Source organism: Hemitrygon akajei, chromosome 26, assembly GCF_048418815.1.
Source record: "Hemitrygon akajei chromosome 26, sHemAka1.3, whole genome shotgun sequence".
NCBI lineage: Eukaryota > Metazoa > Chordata > Chondrichthyes > Myliobatiformes > Dasyatidae > Hemitrygon > Hemitrygon akajei.
Window position 1 is genome coordinate 32,328,736 of NC_133149.1, and position 21,228 is coordinate 32,349,963.

The 21,228-nt window shown below is 38.6% G+C and overlaps 1 protein-coding gene across 2 annotated transcripts; it reads right to left on the minus strand.

Annotated features, from left to right (window-relative positions):
- Positions 1 to 5,681: 5,681 nt before the first annotated feature.
- Positions 5,682 to 16,123, minus strand: LOC140716835 (oligoribonuclease, mitochondrial-like). 2 transcript variants are annotated; one of them, XM_073029792.1, is made up of 8 exons: positions 15,737 to 15,862; positions 14,788 to 15,008; positions 14,616 to 14,699; positions 14,440 to 14,517; positions 10,731 to 10,842; positions 10,190 to 10,298; positions 7,085 to 7,138; positions 5,682 to 5,953 (listed from the first exon to the last, which is right to left on the minus strand). In XM_073029792.1, the coding sequence occupies exons 2-8, from the start codon at positions 15,004 to 15,006 to the stop codon at positions 5,800 to 5,802; spliced, it is 810 nt and encodes a 269-aa protein (XP_072885893.1). In that variant the 5' UTR covers positions 15,007 to 15,008; positions 15,737 to 15,862; the 3' UTR covers positions 5,682 to 5,799. The 2 variants fall into 2 exon arrangements, with proteins under 2 accessions (XP_072885893.1, XP_072885891.1); XM_073029790.1 differs by lacking the exon at positions 14,788 to 15,008 and having other exon boundaries at positions 15,737 to 16,123.
- Between the last annotated feature and the right edge of the window lie 5,105 nt (positions 16,124 to 21,228).

A 21,228-nucleotide genomic window follows, 5' to 3' on the forward strand; every position in this document is an offset into this window, starting at 1 on the left:
CTGTGGTCCCAGACTCCCATATACATTCTCTCCACATTCACTCTATCTAGGACTTTGAATATTCAATAGGCTTCAATGAGATCCCCTGTCATTTTTCTAAACTCCAGTGAGTACAGGTCCAGAGCTATTCCTGGGATAATTCTCATGAACCTCCTCTGGACTCTCTCCAATGCCAGCGTTGCTGGTTCAAAACTGCTCACAATACTCCCAAGTGTGGTCAGAGCAATGCCTTATAAAGTCTTAGCATTACATCGTTGCTTTTGCATTCTATTCCTCTCAAAATCAATGCTAACATTACGTTTGGCTTCCTTACCACTGACTTAAACTTCAAATTAACTTCCAAATCCCTTTGTACCTCTGATTTTTTAATTTTTTCCCCATTTAGGAAATAGTCTACACCTTTAGACCTTCTGCCAAAGTGCATGACCATACACTTCCCTACACTCTATTCCACCTGCCACTTCTTTTGCCCAATCTGTCTAAGTTCTTCTGCAGACACCCTGCTTCCTCAACACTACCTGCCCCTCCAATTATCTTCGTATTGTCCATAAACTTGGCCGCAAAGCCATCAATTCCTTTATCCAAATCATTCAAATATAATGTGAAAAGAGTGGTCCTAACAATGACCCCTGCAGCACACCACTAGTCACCGGCAGCCTCCTTTATTCCCATTGTTTTTCTCCTGCTAGTCAGCCAATCATTTGTCCATGCTTTAACTATGCTAGTAACTATCCTGTAGTACCCAGGACTCTCATCTCTTTAAGTAGCCTCATGTGCGGCACCTTGTCAAAGGTCTTCTGAAAATACAAATAAACACCATCCACTAACTCTCCTTTGTATATGCTGTCTGTAATTTCCTCAAAGAAGTCCAACAGATTTGTCAGGCAAGATTTCCCCTTGAAAAAACCATGTTGACTTTGGCATATTTTATCATGTGCCTCCAAGTACCCTAAACCTCATCCCAACCACTGAAGTCAGGCTAACTGCCCTATAATTTCCCCTCTTCTGCCTCACACCCTTCTTAAAGAGTGGAGTAACATTTGCAATTTTTCAGTCCTCTGGAACCATTCCAAAATCTAGTGATTCTTGAAAGATTATTACTAACGTCTCCACAATCTCTTCAGCTACCTCTTTCAGAATGCTGGAGTGTAATCCAACTGGTCCAGGTGACTTAGCTACCTTCAGACTTTCCAGCTTTCTAAGCACTTTCTCCTTAGGAATAGTAGCAACACATACTTCTTCTCCTTGACATTCTCATATCTCAGCCATTAGTGTCTTTCACAGTGAAGACTGATACAAAATACTTATTAAGTTCATCCGCCATTTTGTCTCCCATTACTACCTCTCCAGCATAATTTTTCCAGTGGTCCAATATCCACTCTCGTCTCTCTTTTACTCTATATATATCTGAAAGAAGAACTTTTCGTATCTTCTTTTATATTATCGGCTACATTGTCATAATATTTAATATTTTCTCTGTTTTTAGCTTTTTAGTTGCCTGTTGGTTTTTGAAAGCTTCCCAATCCTCTAACTTTCCACTAATTATTGCAGTATTATATGACCTCTCTTTTGCTGTCTTTGATTTCCTTTGTCAGCCAAGGTTGCCTCATCCCTTTGGGGTGTACCTTTCTTGTGCCATCCGAATTGACCCACAGAAACAACAGGTCATTGCTGTTCTGCTGTTATTCCTGCTAGTGTCCTCTTCCAATCAACTTTAGGCAGCTTCTCTCTCATGCCTCTGTAATTCCCTTTACTCTACTGTAGTACTGATGCATCCAAGTTTAGCTTCTCACTTTCAAACTGCAGGGTGAATTCTATCGCATTATGATCACTGCCTCCAAAGGGCTCCCCTACCTTAAGCTCCATCATCAAATCTGAGTTATTACATAACACCCAATCCAGAACTGCTATTCCCCTAATGAGGTCAATCACAAGCTGTTCTAGAAAGCCACCTCATAGGCATTGTACAAATTCCCTCTCTTGGGATCCTGCACCAACCCGATTTTCTTAATTACCTGCATATTGAAATTCCCCATGATTATCACAATATTACCCTTTTTACATCCCTTTTCTATCTCCCATTGTAATTAGCAGTCCACACCCTGGCTATGGTTCAGAGACCTATATATAACTCCCATCAGGGCATTTTTTACTCTTGCAGTTTCTTAACTCTATCTACAAGGATTCTACATCTTCTGATCCTGGCACCTCTAAGGATTTGAATTCATTTTTAACCAACAGAGCTACTCCTCCCACTCTGCCTACCTGCCTGTCCTTTCAATACAATGTGTAACCTTGGACGTTAAGCTCCAAACTATGATCTTCTTTCAGCCACAACTCACTGGTGCCCACAACATTGTACCTACCAATTTCTAACTGTGCTACAAGATTATCTACATTATTCTGTATACTGTGTGCATTCAAATATGTCATCAGTCCTGTATTCATCACTCTTTCTGATTTTGGCCCCGTTATAGTTTATCTCATCCCAGTCCACAATTTTGCCATCTCATCTGCCTATTCTTCTCGACAGTCTCACTACACAGTGTCTCTGCTTGTACACCAACTGCCCCATCCTTAGCCCTATCACTCCAGTTCCCATCCTCTAGTCAAATTATTTTAAACCCTCCCCAACAGCTGTAGCAAACCTGCCCACAAGGATATTGGTCCCACAGGATCAGGTGTAACCTGTCCTTTTTGTACAGGTCATACCTTTCCTAGAAGAGATTCCAATGATCCAGAAATCTAAAACCCTGCTCCCTGCACTAATTCTTCAGCCATACATTCATCTGCCGTATCATCCTATCCTTACCCTCCCTGACATGTGGCACAAGCAGCAATCCAGAGATTACTACCCTGGAGCCCCTGCGTTTCAGCTTCAATCTAACTCCATATATTCCCTCTTCAGGACCTCCTCCCTTTTCTTAATTATTGCATTGGTACCAATATGCATGACTTCCAGTTGTTCACCCTCCCCCCTTTAGAATGACATGGACCCAATTCCAGACATCCTTGACCCTGGCAATATACCATCCAATTGTCTCTTTCACATCCACAGAATCTGCTTTCTGCTCCTCTATGGAATTCCTTATCACTACTGTACTCCTTCTCTCCCTTCCCTTCTGAGCCAGAGAGCAGACTCAGTGCCAGATAGATAGATAGATACTTTATTCATCCCCATGGGGAAATTCAACTTTTTTCCAATGTCCCATACACTTGTTGTAGCAAAACTAATTACATACAATACTTAACTCAGTAAAAAAATGATATGCATCTAAATCACTATCTCAAAAAGCATTAATAATAGCTTTTAAAAAGTTCTTAAGTCCTGGCGGTAGAATTGTAAAGCCTAATGGCATTGGGGAGTATTGACCTCTTCATCCTGTCTGAGGAGCATTGCATCGATAGTAACCTGTCGCTGAAACTGCTTCTCTGTCTCTGGATGGTGCTATGTAGAGGATGTTCAGAGTTATCCATAATTGACCGTAGCCTACTCAGCGCCCTTCGCTCAGCTAGCGATGTTAAACTCCTGGTTGCTGCAGTTTCCCCCTTGTAGGTCGTACCCCCAACAGTATTCAAAGCTGTATTACTTAATGTTGAGGAGAAAGGTCACAGGAGTACTCTGCACTTGCTGCCCATTCTCTTTCCCTCACCTGACAGTCACCCAGGTATCTGCTTCCTGCAACATAAGAACAACTATCTCACTGTCTATCATCTCCTCATTTTTCCATACAAGTCAATGTTCATCCAGCTGTAGCTCCAGTTCCTTAATATGGTTTCTAAGGAGCTGCAGCTTGGTGCACTTCATGAAGATGTAGTTATCAGGGAGTCTTCCAGCGTTCCCACATCGCACACAAAGAACATACCACTCCCTCCAAACCCATTTTCAGCGGATTAGCTCTGTACTGACAGAAAAAACTACTGGAAACTTACTTAGAACTTTTGCCTATGCTTGCCTCAAGTCTGACCTCTCTAACACTAGCCTACTCCAACAACGGCTGCTCCACTTACACCTTTTTATTCAACTCATGCTGATTGCAGCCTGCTGAAAGCACCAGGTCTTTTTAAATGTCACACTACATCACCAATGAACGACCATCTATTCCTCAATGACCATAATTGTAGTAGTATTTGAATATGGCAGTTGAGGGGTTACCTCGATAGCTGATCATCCAATGGATTATTGCAGTCAAACAGGCCCTTTAAAATATTTGTAACTAAGTTTATTACAAAAAAAAGCTAAACAGAGTTAAAACTGCAGTGTGCAGTTGCTCAATTAATTACCTATTAAGCCTCAAAAAGAAAAACTTACAATCCATCCAGAAATTAACAAACAGAATGAACCTTGGGACTTGTGACGATGGACCAGGAGATCCTCTATTTTTTTCCCTTATTAATACCTTAACACCGTTTTAATATATAAAAGCTATGTATTGAAATATTTGCAATGAACCCAGTGACTGGAAAAGGACCAAGGAAAATCAGATTCCTATTATTCTGGCATAGCAGTAATTTGTTAAGTGGAAAATCAGTTTTATTGTACACTGGTCAGACAGCATCCATGGATGGAGTATTACTTTCCAAGGCAGTTAGAAATTGCACAAGTTGCATAATTCTACAACTTGAGACTTTTAAATTTATCCAGTCTGGTGAAAAGTCACCACCAGACTTATCTAGTCTGGTTACTTTGCTCTTTCCATCTTGAAGCTTCCAGACTTCAAGTCAATTCCAATATCTGCAATTCTTTTAAGAACATGTCCATACACACCAGGATTAAATATGAAGGCAAAATAGCTAAAGTTGTTTGTCCATTTTTCCCCACTGGCACCACTCCTGGAGCTAGAGGCACACTGGCAAAAAACCTTCATCCGTACAGCCTCAGATCTACTATTTTTATTATTGGCTTCACCTAAGCACCTAAATAATTGTTTAAAATCATTTCAAACATTTGAACTGGTGTAATTGCTTGTCAAGTAATTGACACTGAATTGTGAAGACTCTGCACTGTGCAGTTTCTAGGTCAAGAGTGGCTACAGGGAAAAGCAGGCAAGCTATTTTAGGGTCTTGTTCTTGCAGATGCATGTTTTTCAACCCACCTCCAAATCTTTTAAAATAGCCCCTAAACTATCCTGTTTTTCTTCATACAAAAGGTTATGTCCATACATAGTTAGTTTCTGACATTCAGTAGGTTACTTCTCATATGGAAAATCCTTGCAATTTATACTTGAAGTTTTTCTTTTGTATATTGTTACATCATCAATGTTACATACATTTGCTGTAATAGGCTGGAACTTAATTTTGAATAAAAATGGTTCATATTTAACTGCTAAGTTACATGGCATATCAAAGTTGAGACTGAGTGAATAGACAATGTAAAAGGCCTCAGTAATCAGAACTTCTTATCTATAGTCCAAACATTTCAACATGATTTACAAAAAATCAGCTCGAGATCAGCCAAAACACTAATAAGTCACTGAGCATGCATTATTACGTGCAGTTGGGTTTAAAGCACTTCTCTACCAGAAAGAGACAAGATAATATCAGATGCAATGTTCAAAGTTCAAGCAGCATTCCAAATTAATGCTCCTGCGAATTTAACTTGCAAAAGGGTTCCAGTTAAAATGAAGTCAACTCACTAACGTTTCATTGCAATTGCTCAAAAAAAAACTAAACATGGAAGATATTTTGGACAATGCTTTTAATTGTCACAAACAATATTGCATATTGAAGTGCCCAGAGTCAGAGCAAGAATTGTGCAAATGGCCATTTAAGAATTGTTGGAAGAGCTTTTTCAGCATGTTAATCAGAGCCTTGGATCTGGCTATCTTGCTTGCTACTGTCGCTATTTTCTTGGTGCATTTTTCTTTTTTTCTCTTCTGCTTTGCCTTCTTTGAATACATGCTTCCTATAAAATTGCAGCTCTTTGATGCTCTCATGGATGTCATCCAAAGCTCTAAACAGATTAAATCAGTATTAGTTCTGCAGTAAAATAGCACATTTTAGGTGAGTTTTCTTGAAGGTAAAGTACAATCTTTCAAGCTACAATCCCAAACGATCATAAGACATAGAAGCAGGCTCAATGTGCTAATTCTACTCTGCCATTCTATCGTGGCTGATTTATCGTCCATCTCAACCCCATTCTCCTGCCTTCCCTTCATCAATCAAGAACCCATCAACCTCCAGCTTAAATATACTAATGAACTGGCCTGCACAGCTGCTTGTGGCAATGAATTCCTCAGATTCACTACCCTCTGGCTAAAGAAATTTTTCCTCATCTCTGTTCTAAATGGACATCCCTCAATTGAGATTTGCCTCTGGTCCTTGACTACCCCACTAACCACACTCTCCACATCCACTGCCTAGACCTTTCAATAGGTTTCAATGAGATCCTCTCTCATCCTTTAAACTCCAGCGAGTACAGGCCCAGAGCTATCAAACGCTTGAATGCTAACCCTTTCATTCCTGGGATCACTCTCATGAACCCCCTCTGGATCCTCTCCAATACACCTTTTCTTAGATAAAGGGCACAAAACAGCTCACAATACTTCCAGTATAGTCAGACTAAATCAAGACCCAGGGTAATTGCACAAAACTGTTACTTTCAACTTTGGCTTTTTAAAAACTACATTTAGCATTTTGGCATTAATGTTACAAAGCTATAGTTAAAGGCTGGTATTGTTTTCCATCCTTCTTTTGCTCCATTCATTTAAAATCATTTCTGTACACAGTCTAGCATTGTTAATCTTGATTTCAACTCTTCAATACTTAATACCCCAAAAATGCATTTTCATATGACTCACCTGCCTTTCTGCAAAAGAAAGCACTATAGGATATTACAAGTACACCAAGATTTATTCTAAAATAAAAGTGTATTAGAATAGTAGGATGGGCTTTCCCAAACTCTGACCTGCATACAGTTTAAAAAAAAGGGGGGGGGGGCCACAGTGGAGAGAAATAAATCAAGGCTTATTCAAATAGTCCAAAGGTGTTTTGGTTTCATCTGAACTGGTTAAAAAGGCAACATTCACTAATAAGTTTGCCCCAGTTAATTATTCCTCCAGATTACAAAACAGGCATTACTCACCTATGTGAGGCTTTCTTCTTTGGTGCATCTTCATATTTGTCTGGGTACCAACGTCTAAATACAAGAAAAACACAACTCAATTTTACCTCAAAAGCAAGACTTCAATTAATTAAACAGAAAAAATGTTCTTAAAAAGAGAAAAGCTATTATTGAATAATGCTAGAAATAGAGAATTTTAATGTCAAAAAGATACTAACTTTTATAAATTTTTTCTGATACTTGTTCAATTTAAGTTTCGGTATTGTCCCTTCAATGTCTCCTAATAAAAATAATAATGGACTATGTGGGAGTTGTACTCCAATAATTTGTTCCAATAAAAGTCTTAAATTTATCCAAAATGGTTGAATTTTAAAACAGGACCAGGTAGAATGTAAAAAAGTACCAATTTCTTGACTACATCGAAAACATTGGTCAGACATATTTAAATTAAATCTATTTATTTTCTGTGGTGTTATATATAATTGATGTAAAAAATTATATTGTATTAATCTAAGTCAAACATTTATTGTATTTCTCATACTATCAGAACATAATCTTGACCAATTTTTTCCATCAATTTTAACATTCAGATCAGATTCCCATTTTTGCCTTGATTTATGAATTCCTAACTTAATTGTTTGCTTTTGAATCAAATTATACATACAAGATATAATTTTTTTAATTTTTCCTTTCTGAATTAATATTTCTACTTCACTAGGTTTTGGCATCAACATTGTTTGTCCCAGCTTTTCTTGTAAATAGGCTTTTAATTGAAAATAACAGAAAAGAGTATTATTTGATATTTTATATTTATTTTTTAATTGATCAAACGACATCAATATACCTCCTTCAAAACAATCACCTATATATTTAATCCCGTTTTGGAACCAATTATGTAAAAGTTTATTATCCATTGTAAAAGGAATAAGCCTATTTTGAATTAAAGTTCTTTTTGCTAATAAAGATTTCTTTATCTCATCGTCCATATTTACCTTATTCCATAAATCAATCTTAATATAGGAGATTCTTTTTTTCCCCGTATCCATTTGGATTCCCATTTATATATAAAATCCTCTGGTATATTTTCTCCTATCTTATCTAATTCTATTTTAATCCTATTTTAATTCCATTTTAAATGATTTATATTTAACTATGGATCATTGGAATAATGAAATACATAGTTGTATTCCATTTGAAAAAATTACGTATAATCTAAGAAATGAATATGATATATTTTTGAAAATTTGGCTCCCATACTTACAAAAGATAGGATTAAATACACAGGTCCTTTGAAGATAAAATCATAGTAATTGGGGAAAGTAAAAATAAATATCAAAATTATTTTGAACTCCATGGAGCATGTGGGGGTCCTCCGATATCCAGGCAATCTTTTTCTTCTTTCTTTCTTTTTTTTTTCTTTCTTTTCTTTAGATAAGGGTTAAGGGGGGGGAGGGTTAAGGGGAGGGTCAACATTATTTTTCTTACTATTTTATTATCACATTTATTCCTTGTAATTTCTCAAATTTAATAAATAAATAAAAAAAGATACTAATAGCAGGAAATACAGAAGTCCTGACCAAAACTATACTTATGTAGATGGTGTTGTGATGGAAATGAGACAGATTCTTTGGGTCTCAAAGGCAAGAGCTCTGGACACACAGTTTTAATAATAAGGAGTTTATTTACAAGGGGAGAAAAAGCTTGGGAACAACACAAGCGGCTACAATATTCGCACAAACGCGCTTAGAATAGACGAGCATGGGAAAAGTCAGGTCGGCGTACAATACACGGGAAAACGGTGTGGGGACAGAGTACAGGTACACATACAAGCAAGGGAAAAGTAATATGATACCTGCCACCCCTTGACTATGGTCAGGCACGGCTCTTTGCTAAAGGGACAACAATAAATGCTCCCACAACCCTATTCAATGCACACCTTACCACGTGTCTCCAGAGCTGTTCTGCAGTCTTCAGCCTGGAGTGAAGCAGGGTGGCCCCTAGAGGATGGCAAAAGAGAGCGAGCCAAGCACATGGAGCACCCTTTATAGGTCAGGGGGCTGGAGGGTCCAGCCCAGGTGATTCACCAGGGGGGCCAACGGCTTGGTGCTAGACAGGTTAATCCAATTAAGGTGGCCAATAGTTAAGTGTGCATTGATTAGTTGGGAGGGGCGAAATGTTGACTGGCATGTGGTGTGACTTCCGACCAGGTGAGGACAGTGCTGTCACGTGACAGGCACGACTCTCTGTATACAGATGGGAAATTACACAATTTTTGTAATTTAAAGAAACGAGGAAATTAGACTGGTTAATTAAACATCTAATACAAAAGATTACTGACCATTCAGAGCAGCTCAAGCTCATTGAAAAGCCAACATACAATAGATTAAGGACAGGCTGTGTTAAACTAAATTGAATTTTATGAGGAAGTAACCAAAGTTCCAGATGGATGAGTAATCAAGTCTTTCAGATTCTGATCCCATAACATCTAAAAGATTTTAGCTGTAATTAACAATAGTTAAAGCATTAAGGGAAGATAAAATATAGACCTGGCTCAAAGGCACAGTTACTAAATGGAAGACAGGCAACAATTCATGCTCCAACAAGAGGAGCTTGGGCCTTAAATCTCTATTAAAATTAGTGATGGGTTACAATTGGTACATGTTCAAATTTACCAATGGCACAAAACTTGGTTGGTGCACGAACTCTAGGACTGTTTAGAATATGTTGTAGAAGAGTGGACCTCTTACAAAAATAAAGATTTCACTAGATCACATGAATGTAGCAAGGCAGGTAGATGGAACTAGGGTATACAAGTTTTGGCCTATTGAAGAGGAATAGGCTCAAGGGGTCAAAAAGTCTGCTCCCATAGAAGAAACATGCATTTGTCATGTGTCACAAAGTGTGTTTACAAATGTTCCATTGGTAACTGTCTATTCTAGCTGCAACCCGAATGTTCTTAGTAACTTGTGTGCTACATTTGAACAACACAACAGGGCAGTGATGATTCAATGATAATAACTCATACAACAGTCGAATGTTAGGGTGTACCCTACTTCAAGCACATAACATATACAAATAGCTCGTCAATTGATAATATTGGGCTTTGTTACATGATTAAACATTTACCTGCACAGTTCCTTGATGGTGCTTACATCTATTATTCTGTAATGCAAGTGTCTCATGAACTGTGGCATATACTTATCCAGAAACTTCTTATCAGCATGGACTGAATTTCCTAGAAATCCAGAGACAATGAATTTTGCACAAGATTACATTTCATCCCTTGAAAGATATGAACTCATACAAGTACATTTATCATATGTCAACATGCCCTGGCAATTCTTTTGAAGGTCTAATGTGTTATCTTAAAAAGTATTTTATCAATTACGTTCTTTAAGCAAGGAAGGTCAGCATTTAAAAAACATATCTTCCACTCACATTCAATCATTTTATAATTACTCGTGTCACAACCATTTTGAGTAGACTATATACCTACTGCAAAAAACTATTTCACGAAGTATTTATTTTACAACCAGGTGATTCTTTGTCCCTTATGGCTTCAGGGGTTCACATATAACAAAGTTACTTTAAATGAACTAAGTATTGGGCACTGGCAGAATGAGAAAATTCATGCAAGTCAGAGAATACTTTAATTAATGAAACATACCTGCAAGAGGACAAAGGCCTGGAGGTGTATGCTGCCGTACAAAGGAAAGGAATTCATATTCTGCTTGCTGCAGGCTGATTTTGCTATCCCGCACTGCCTGTGTGAGACCTGACTGTAATGTTTAAAAACAAAAAGTGTATACTTACTGTTTCAAAGCCAAAAGCACAAATTCTTGGCAGAGGTCTTAATTATTCACACTGTTACAAATCACAACTAAGGCAACTTCATAGTTCTGTAGCAAATTTTAAGTCAGATTAGTGCATTTTTTTAAATTGATACCTTCATTTCTATTTACACCACACCCCACAAACCAGCCAAAAGGCCAAGATTTGCCTGTAATAGTAATGATAAAAATGTCAGTGCTTCCAGTTATTTATGAAACAAGTCCAGCAGTTTATGCCATCTGTTCTTCATCTTACACACTTCAAGATAGAGAGCTTGAATCAGAATCAGTTTGTTAGCTTAGCAGCAGTAGTTCAATACAATTCATAATATAGCAAGAAAAATAATCAAATCAATTAAGTATATATGGATACTTAATGAATACGTTAAAATTGTGCAAAATCAGAAATATAAATATACGAGGTAGTGTTCATGGGTTCAATGTCCATTTAGGAATCAGATGGCAGAGGGGAAGAAGCTGTTCCTGAACCGCTGAGTGTGTGCCTTCAGGCTTCTGTAATCTCCTTCCTGATGGTAACAATGAGAAGAGGGCATGTCCTGGGAAACTGGGGGGGGGGGGGGGGGGTGTCCTTAATAATGGATGATGCCTTTCTGAGGCACCACTCCTTGAAGATTTAAAGTAGTCTTGAGAAGCTAGTACCCAAGATGGAGCTGATTTTACAACTTTCAGTAGCTTCTGTGCAGTAGCCTACACATGCACGCCCTCCCCCCCCCACCCCCCCCCATACCAGACAGTGATGTAGCTTGTCAGAATGCACTCCACAGTACATCTATAGAAGCTTTTGAGTTACTTCCAGGGCACCTTACAGAATGGTGATCTTGATCAGCAAAGCTCAATGCTTACGCTGAGAATCACAACTGCTTCTAAGGTATGTGCAGTTAATAAAGATACCTTAATGTGACTTGCTTGTGGAAGGTAACTATGAGCGATAATTTTTTTAAAAAATCATTAAAAAGCCAGTGCACATCAGCCAGCACTTGGTCTAGGCAGCAAGGTCTTGGTCCCATGACATGGAGATCCAAGACAATTTGAGACCAGGCTCAGATGCTTAATCACCAAATATAAAAATATGTACAGTAGTTCCTCCACAGAATTGGTCTACATTTCTCATTGCTTCAGTAACCAGCATAATCAAAGCCCTTTCCCAACCTCTCTTCCATCAGGCAGAAGATGGAAAGCTTGAAACATGCACCAGAAAACTTAAGGACAGCTTCTATCACACTGTCACAAGACTCTTGAATGGACCTCTTGTATACTGAAGATGAACTCCAGACCACACAGATTTATCTCACCTGGGTCCTTGTACTTTATTGTCTACCTGCAATTACTGTACTCTATAGCTGAAAGACTATCTTCTACATGCTTTTCCTTTGTATACATCAAAGCACTTTGTTTTTGGAATGATATATATGGATGGCTAACAAAACCACGTTTTTCCACTACCTAGGCACTTGCAACAAAAATGAACCAATACCGGCTTTGACCATAATAAATATTGTCTCCGAGAAGAGCAAATGCAATCCAACAATAGACCAGTGGCCAGAATGATGTGAATTTGAATATCCAATGGACCATTGGCTCCATTCAAAAGCAAAAGCATTTAGGAATGAAAGCTTTCTAACCTAACTGAGTTACTGAATCTTACAATATTTTGTCACAATTGCAGAATCACATCCATTAAAAAAAAACAATGCAGGCTTAAAAAGTCTACATTCCCTCATGGTTTATTTCTTGTTTTATGTATAGGGATCATCCAAGTTACATTTTCCAGATTTAGACCTTCTCAGCGAGGGTTCTTCAATCCGATTCCATATGTAGAACATTTACATGGGTAGTTTGTTATGCAAACAAAAGAAATGGTATCAAGTCACAAAATATTAGAAGGCAGGTCCAACAAATAATTAAGCAGGCAACCTACATATTGGCCTCAACTGAACTTTCCTCAAGACTAGGAAAGCTTTATTACAGTTGTTTAGGGCATTTGAGGCTACGTCTGGAATACTATGTATAGTTTTAGTGCCCTTAGCTGAAAGGATATAATAACATTGGAGGCAGCCCAAAAGAGATTCACCAGGCTAATTCTTGGGATGAGAGGGCTGTCCCATCAAAGATGCTAGACTGTTCGGTCAGTATTCCCGGGTTTAGCAAAATGAAGTTTCACCTTGTATGAGGGATAACCTTATATAAGTATTAGCATTCAAAGATCCCAAAGGGGCTTGATAAAGTACACATTGGGATACTTTAAATAGTGGGAGAGTCCAAGAAAAAAGGGGACACAACTGGAATTAGTTACAGTATTTAAAACTTTAGGCACCTAAAGTTTTAATTCTGTAAATGTACTGAATCACAATAATATTTTTGAGTCTTTTCCCCCACACCCAGAAGATGGACAACAAATCAACAGATCTACTAGGTGAAGGTAATATTTGAAAAATTGAAGATGTTTTAAGAGTTATGGGGAACTGGCACAGAAGAGGAGTTGAAACCAGCATAGATCAGCCATGATTATACTGGATAGCACAGCAGACTTGAGTAGCCTACTCCTGCTCTTATTTTGTGTACACTGTATTGGAAAAGTGATATTAGGTTTGAACATTTGGATTTCTATTGCAAGGTCAAATTCATCAATTTCCATTGTCCCACAAAGCATTCACACAATCACAGTATGTATACAACTAACCATACCATTTATCAAAAGCACTTATATATTGACTCCAATCTAAGTTGCAGAACAAAGTTGAAATCCAAAAGATATTACACAGGACATTACAACAAATCCTTCAGGAGATATCAACAGCTTAAATTTAAGGTACAAAGGTGAACTTGTTTTTTCAGAAAAAGGATTTCAATCAATTATTTAAGTTTAATAATTAACAATAATTAACCAAAATTTGCCTTGCATTCAATATTATTTTTACTAGGTGATATTGAAGGGATAAAACCAAAACTTAAATTGAACAAATATCAGGAAAAAAATTTAAAATTGCATTGGCAGTAGCCAAAAAGGCTATTGCAGTTACTTGGAAATCAGATTCATACTTAACTATGGACCATTGGAATAATGAATTTTTTAGCTGCATTCCACTTGAAAAAATTACTAAAATAATTTAAGTGAATATGATTATAGGCCCTTTGAAGATAGTTATTAGCCATTTATTTCTTTCCCCAAATATATATATTAAAGTTATTTTCAATTCCATGGAGCATGTGGGGATCTTCCAATATCCAGGCAATCTTTTTTTCCTTCTTTTTCTTTCAGATGGGGATGTTAAGGGGGGAAAGGTTAAGGGGAGGGGGGAGGCCTGATATTATACTCTACTATTCTATTATACTATTCATTCTATGTAATTATCTTAAAAATTTAATTACAAATATATAAAAAAATAATTAACCATTAATAGTACTTGATGAACCAAAACAGTAGAATAATTTTTGCAACTAGAGCTGGATGTTAAATGCAGACCACACTTAACTGTTAACTGTGCAGAACTGCCAACATAAACACATTAGTAACCAATACCGTACCTTTCCATGGTGTTGTACACACCATTCTGACATGCCATCCAGCAGCTCATTTGGTTGGTTAACAATCAAGTGTGGACCCTGAGAAGAAATAGAGATTCACATGTAAATTTAACAGAAATAAATTTCAATAACATTTAACAATAGGTGAATCTTTTCAAAAATTGAAGGTACCTTACCTCAGCTAATATATTCAATTCTGCATCAGTTATAATGCAAGCCATTTCTATGATTTTATCTTTCTCTATATCCAATCCAGTCATCTATTTAGAAAGAAAAAGGAAAATGTTCAGACCATAGTGTAACTTTAGATTAGAGTGACAGTAAAGGCGTAATCCTACAACACACTACCTTTGACAGCATCTTTGAAAGTATAAAGTTCCTTCGATAGCATAGAATAACTTGGCTCGGTTTTTCATTTTCTTGAAAAACACATGCATGAGGGAAAAAAAATCCATGAAATTTTTGGTCCTGCTGAAGGGTCTCAGCCCAAAACATCGACCATGTTCCTTTTCCATAGACACTGCCTGGCCTGCAGAATTCCTCCAGCATTGCTTTGGCCATTAACATTCCTTGCAGCATTAAATACACGTGGATGAAATTAAGCATAAAATGCACAAAGTGAAATTATTATTCAATTATACAACACCCAGCACACACATTGCATAGAGATCATTTTCAAATTTCATGTTTCCTTTTTATGTACATCACTAACTTGGCCAGGTACCCAGAACCATGAGTTTTAGCTCTCTTTTAATCCAATGTCATATTCCAATTGTTCAAACCATTCACCACCTACTTCAAATCAACAAACTCACCAGCAGTGGAAATAAACCCTGAGAATTAGCATCATCCCTTGGCACATTACATATGCAGGAACACCAAACATAACCATCTTCCTAACTTTAATTCCTGTTGAATTGAACCCATGTGTCAACATATTTAAAACACGTCAGTAATTAAATTATAATTTGACGCTGTGACAAGGGGAAACCAAACAATTTCACACAATATTCTGCTTCATTATTTACTTGCTTCCACAAAAAAGTTAACTTCCACGAAATTAAAGTTAAAAATATAAGTAAAAACAAGGAAGGCAAATAAATACATTTATCGGAATCTGACCCATTTAAAGCTCAGGATAATTCATGAAAAGCAGCATTAACTACTACTAGAGAGCTCCTTGAATTTTTTTTGCAAATTATGAAACAAGTGAATGACGACACTTTCCGTTCTCTAGATTCATTAATAGGGGAATGATAGACTACTAAAGAATTGTTCGTACAGTAAGACAAATTACCTCTAAATCTACCCAGACTATTCTCTTTGCCATATCTTGTGCTTCCACGGTGGTGAGACGCCGACGCATCAACAAAGCTGCAGGACTCGAACGGAATACGGGCTGCAGAGAAGCTAGAAACGGGCGGCCGACAGAAGGCGTGAAGCTACCGAACAAGCAATTAGCAAAATGACTACCCCTCCAAGACCAGAGCACAGCCACAGAGCACAGAGACTCGGCTTTAAGGCCAGCCCTGAAACCACGCAACATCAACATGAGCCTGACCCCGGCGTCGCCAATCGGCTCCCGCACGCCTATCAACAGGCCTCATCCACTGTCGCAAAGCGTATCATTAAAAACAGGTGGCTTTACGACGTTAGCCCATTGGTATGTGACTGGATTTCTGTCACCGTTCAAATTAAAAAGACGGGGACAGGTTGTCGTCAGCACGTCTTTTAAAAATGATGCATGCTGTTTAACGTCAATGCCTATTAAATTAAATTAGGCTAATATGGCTGGTGGGTCGTCTCTGGTCTGTTGTACCGTGAGACATGTTGCTGCCGTCGCATTCCTTCACGTTAGCGGTGAAGTCTCTCTGCGTGTGCAGAGTAATCACAGGCCCGTCCGTCCTGTACTTGATGTGCCTGTACTATCTATCCACCATACACTGGCTGATCGAGATGGGCGGCTGTCTCCATCAGTTTGTTCCCCGCACTGGAATTAGCCATTCCTCAAATCGCACGGTCACGTCGGAGAATTGTCTATCAGATCCGAGGAGAACCGAGACTCGTTGATTTAAAGCGGATTCTCGATCAGCAGATTTGGAGGTCCACTGCGAGGTAAGTTTAAAAAAAATTGCTTTACCTTAATATTTTAATGATTATCTACAAATGATTTCACGACATATGTCGATATATTAAATCTGATTCTAATTAGTTTATTTTCATATACAGCAGGGTGTATTAAAATTCCTTGTTCATGTGAAGCTTACAGAGTAAAGAGACTACTTGGTAAAAATGTATGCAGCATCAAGCGCAAAAGAACAGAATGGTGCATTTTGAAGTAGTGCTAAAAGAAATGCTAAAGTGAATAATCGAGAGGTAGAATTGAGAACGTGGCAGCACCACCGGTAAGGGGATGTGAAAGATTAATTATTCTTTTTCACTATTAACGTTTCCATGATCATTTTGTGTGTTTAAATAAAAATGTTCTGAAACTGAAAATTCATAACAGTTTTGAGAGAGGCAAAATGGTAGCTTTGTACATTGTCAAGTATTCAGGGAGTTCCTGGGCCAGGACTTTTGTACCGCTTTATTCGGTACCTCATCGCCGATCAGACCATGTCCCTCCACCTCAAGGACGTGGAGATTTAGTGATATCACCAACGAAATATCTGTCCAGTTAAGTGTGGACGTCCAACGATTTATAGTGGTGATTCTGGTGGTGGAAAAATGTTTGAGGTTTTCTGATTATTTAATGCCATTGAACCCATTAAATCTGTGAAGACTCAAGAGATTGCAGATGATGGAATCTGGAGCAACAGTCATGTAGAACGAGAGTCGAATCCATGTTGACTTTTAGATCAATTCCATTAATCCCATTTCTGTCACACTTATCCCCTGCGGTACTTATGCTAAAACTCCGAATCCTGCTTTCATGTCTTTAGATTGTCAAGCTTTGCAGATAATGAGTATGTTTAGCTCTGGTTGAGACAACTTTTGTTGCCTACTGATGCTTTTTTCAACAATTGAACCTTGATATTGCAGACTAAAAGGTTCAAAGGTTCACCTTATTGTTGAAGTGACCCTGTATAATACAACTCTGATATTTGTCTACTTTAGATAACCATTAAATACAGAAAGACCATGGATGTGGATGAAAGAAAAGACATATACTCCACACCCCCACCCCTCCCACCAACCGGTATGGAAAAGAAAGAAACAAAATTCGCAGACCACAAAATATCTCCCTTCACTCCCAGCAAAAAACAGGCACAATAACAATCAACAACCTCTTTCACGTAATAATCCCCAACTCCCTCACTCGCAAAAAAGAACAGCGACAGTAGCACCAAACCCCCAACCCTCCCACCACATACAAAATAGTAAAAGATCATCCACAAGAAAGAAAACACTGAAAAATTGTAGGAAACAGTCCAATAATCACATAAATCTCAGAATATGGGAAATGTCTTTTCGTCTGCATATGAGGAGAGCGGCCGCATGAACTCAGTCCTTCGATAAAGAGTGACCGCTGAAGAGGGTCCGAATGCCGCCGATCCGGCTGCTGACTGTCTCTGTTGAGAGTCATTACTGACCCGCTCCAGACTATTTAACCAGGGATGAGATGTAGGCTAGTCACTCTTGGCATTTAAGCTGTTGGAGTTCAAAAGTAGTAGATGAGACTTACCGTAGTTTCTTCTTACTGACTAATTCACTGATAACGTGTATTATCTCTTTGCTAATATATTTTAATTAAGTTATTAGACTGAGAGACAAACCAAAGCCTTTCTTGTCTTCATGGTTCTCTGCAGTGTTGGTATTATTTGATGAGTTGCATTGGGAGCAAACTACAAAGTATGAATATGTTTCCAATAACAGAAGGGAACATGATGAACGTGAGGACAATATGAGTGAGGTTGAAGTTCTGGAGCATGTTGATATTAAGGGAGAGGAGGTGTTGGAGTTGTTAAAATACGTTAGGACTGATAAGTACACGGGGCCTGACGGAATATTCCCCAGGCTGCTCCACGAGGCGAGGGAAGAGATTACTGAGCCTCTGGCTAGGATCTTTATGTCCTTGTTGTCCACAGGAATGGTACCGGTGGATTGGAAGGAGGCAAATGTTGTCCCCTTGTTCAAAAAAGGTAGTAGGGATAGTCTGGGTAATTATAGACCAGTGAGCCTTACGTCTGTGGTGGGAAAGCTGTTGGAAAAGATTCTTAGAGATAGGATCTATGGGCATTTAGAGAATCATAGTCTGATCAGGGACAGCCAGCCAGCATGGATTTGTGAAGGGCAGATTGTGCCTAACAAACCTGATAGAGTTCTTTGAGGAGGTGACCAGGCATATAGATGAGGGTAGTGCAGTGGATGTGATCTACATGGATTTTAGTAAGGCATTTGATAAGGTTCCACACGGTAGGCTTATTCAGAAAGTCAGAAGGCATGGGATCCAGGGAAGTTTGGCCAGGTGGATTCAGAATTGGCTTGCCTGCAGAGGGAGTACATTCGGATTGGAGGGTTGTGACCAGTGGTGTCCCATAAGGATCGGATGTTTTCATGATTTTTATTAATGACCTGGATGTGGGGGTAGAAGGGTGGGTTGGCAAGTTTTCAGAGGACACAAAGGTTGGTTGTGTTGTGGATAGTGTGGAGGATTGTCAAAGATTGCAGAGAAATATTGATAGGATGCAGAAATGGGCTGAGAAGTGGCAGATGAAGGTCAACCCGGAGAAGTGTGAGGTGGTACACTTTGGAAGGACAAACTCCAAGGCAGAGTACAAAGTAAATGGCAGGATACTTGGGAGTGTGGAGGAGCAGAGGGATCTGGGGGCACATGTCGAGGGATAGAGTTTAAGAGTCGCGAGGTAATGATGCAGCTCTATAAAACTCTAGTTAGGCCACACTTGGAGTACTGTGTCCAGTTCTGGTAGCCTCACTATAGGAAGGATGTGGAAGCATTGGAAAGGGTACAGAGGAGATTTACCAGGATGCTGCCTGGTTTAGAGAGTATGCATTATGATCAGAGATTAAGGGATCTAGGGTTTTACTCTCTGGAGAGGAGGATGAGAGGAGACATGATAGAGGTATACAAGATATTAAGAGGAATAGATAGAATGGGCAGTCAGCGCCTCTTCCCCACGGCACCACTGCTCAATACAAGAGGACATGGCTTTAAGGTAAGGGGTGGGAAGTTCAAGGGGGATATTAGAAGAAGGTTTTTTACTCACAGAGTGGTTGGTGCATGGAATGCACTGCCTGAGTCTGTGGTGGAGGCAGATACACTCGTGAAATTTAAGAGACTATTAGACAGGTCTATGGAGGAATTTAAGGTGGGGGGGGGTTATATGGGAGGCAGGGTTTAAGGGTCGGCACAACATTGTGGGCCGAAGGGCCTGTACTGTGCTATACTATTCTATGTTCTATGTTCATTTGTTCTAAATCCAGGTGTACAGTTTGGGTAGATTAATATTGTTGGATTGACAAAATGACTGAAATCTGTTACTGTGCCTCTTCTGATATGAAATCATTCTTCTGTCTAGAAAGACTCATTTAATGGGTAGCTATTTTGGCGCTATAAATCTAGAAGATTCATCACGACCACAACCCTCACCATCATTGAGGACATCTTCAAGAGGCAGTGCCTTAAGAGGGTACAGGGCTTCACTATAAAGACCCTCAGCATCCAGGACATGCTCTCTTCTCGTTACTACCATCGGGGAAGAGGTATAGGAGCCTGAAGACCCTCACTCAACAATTCAGAAACAGTTTCTTCCACTTCGCCATCAGATTTCAGAATGGTGTGGGAACATGACCTTTTTTTTTGCACTATTTATTTTGTAATTTATGGTAGTTTTGTCTTTGCAATTTATAGCTGCAGCAAAACAACAAATTTCACATCATAGAAGACAGTGATAATAAACTGGATTTCTGAAGGTCAATACATAGGGGCAGCAGGACATGAGATTATGATATCATGGATTATGTATAGCTCTAATATTGTATTTTGGCTTCCTTGATCTAAGGAACAATATGCCATTTTCTGTTCCAATTTATTTGTAAAAGTATCTTTAATATTTGTATTCCATGTGTTGCTTATCTTTGTGGTATCAGCAAACTTGAATGTGGATAACTTTTTTTAAATTTTTTTTATTAGTTTTTTAAAACATTTTACAAAATTAAAAACCCCAAATCTCAATGAGGAGCATTAATCCAGAGCAAGGTTAAGCATACAATAACAATATGCTACAAAGGAAGAGAATTTAACAAAAAAGCACCTAAATTAAAGACAAGTGAGCTTAGTGTCCTCCCCAAACCCCACAACACAAGGAAAAAACAACAATTCCAGACCAACCACCACACAATATAGAGAGTATAAGTCCGGACAGTCAAACTCCCAGACTGTGAATACACTTAGCAACAGAGGATAATAATGCCTACTACCAGAAAAAAAAGGGAGCTGAAAGCAAGGGACCGAAAAGAAAAAAAAACCCTAGTCAAGAGGAAGGTTATGAAAGTACTCGATAAAAGGCCCCCAGACCTTATGGAACTTTAAATCCGAATTGAGAACTGAATAATGAATTTTTTCGAGGTCCAAGCAGGCCATAATGTCGTTAAGCCATTGCGCATGAGTGGGCGGGGCAACATCTCTCCATCTAAGGAGGATCAAGCGTCTCGCCAGGAGAGAGGCAAAGGATGAATGTGGATAACTTTTAAAAATTATTTTATCTTAATGTTATCTTGCCACACAAAGTTGTTCATAAACAATAAAAGATATTTGAGAGCACAATA

Bases quoted from the DNA above. Each gene is read 5' to 3' on its own strand.
- LOC140716835 (XM_073029790.1), bottom strand. From the start codon at position 15,991: ATGTTGATGTTGCGTGGTTTCAGGGCTGGCCTTAAAGCCGAGTCTCTG. The intron at 14,700-15,736 runs GTAATTTGTCTT...CTTTCTAAATAG, and splicing joins TAGTCTGGGTAGATTTAGAG to ATGACTGGATTGGATATAGA. The intron at 7,139-10,189 runs GTAAATGTTTAA...TCTTGTATTTAG, and splicing joins ACCATCAAGGAACTGTGCAG to ACGTTGGTACCCAGACAAAT.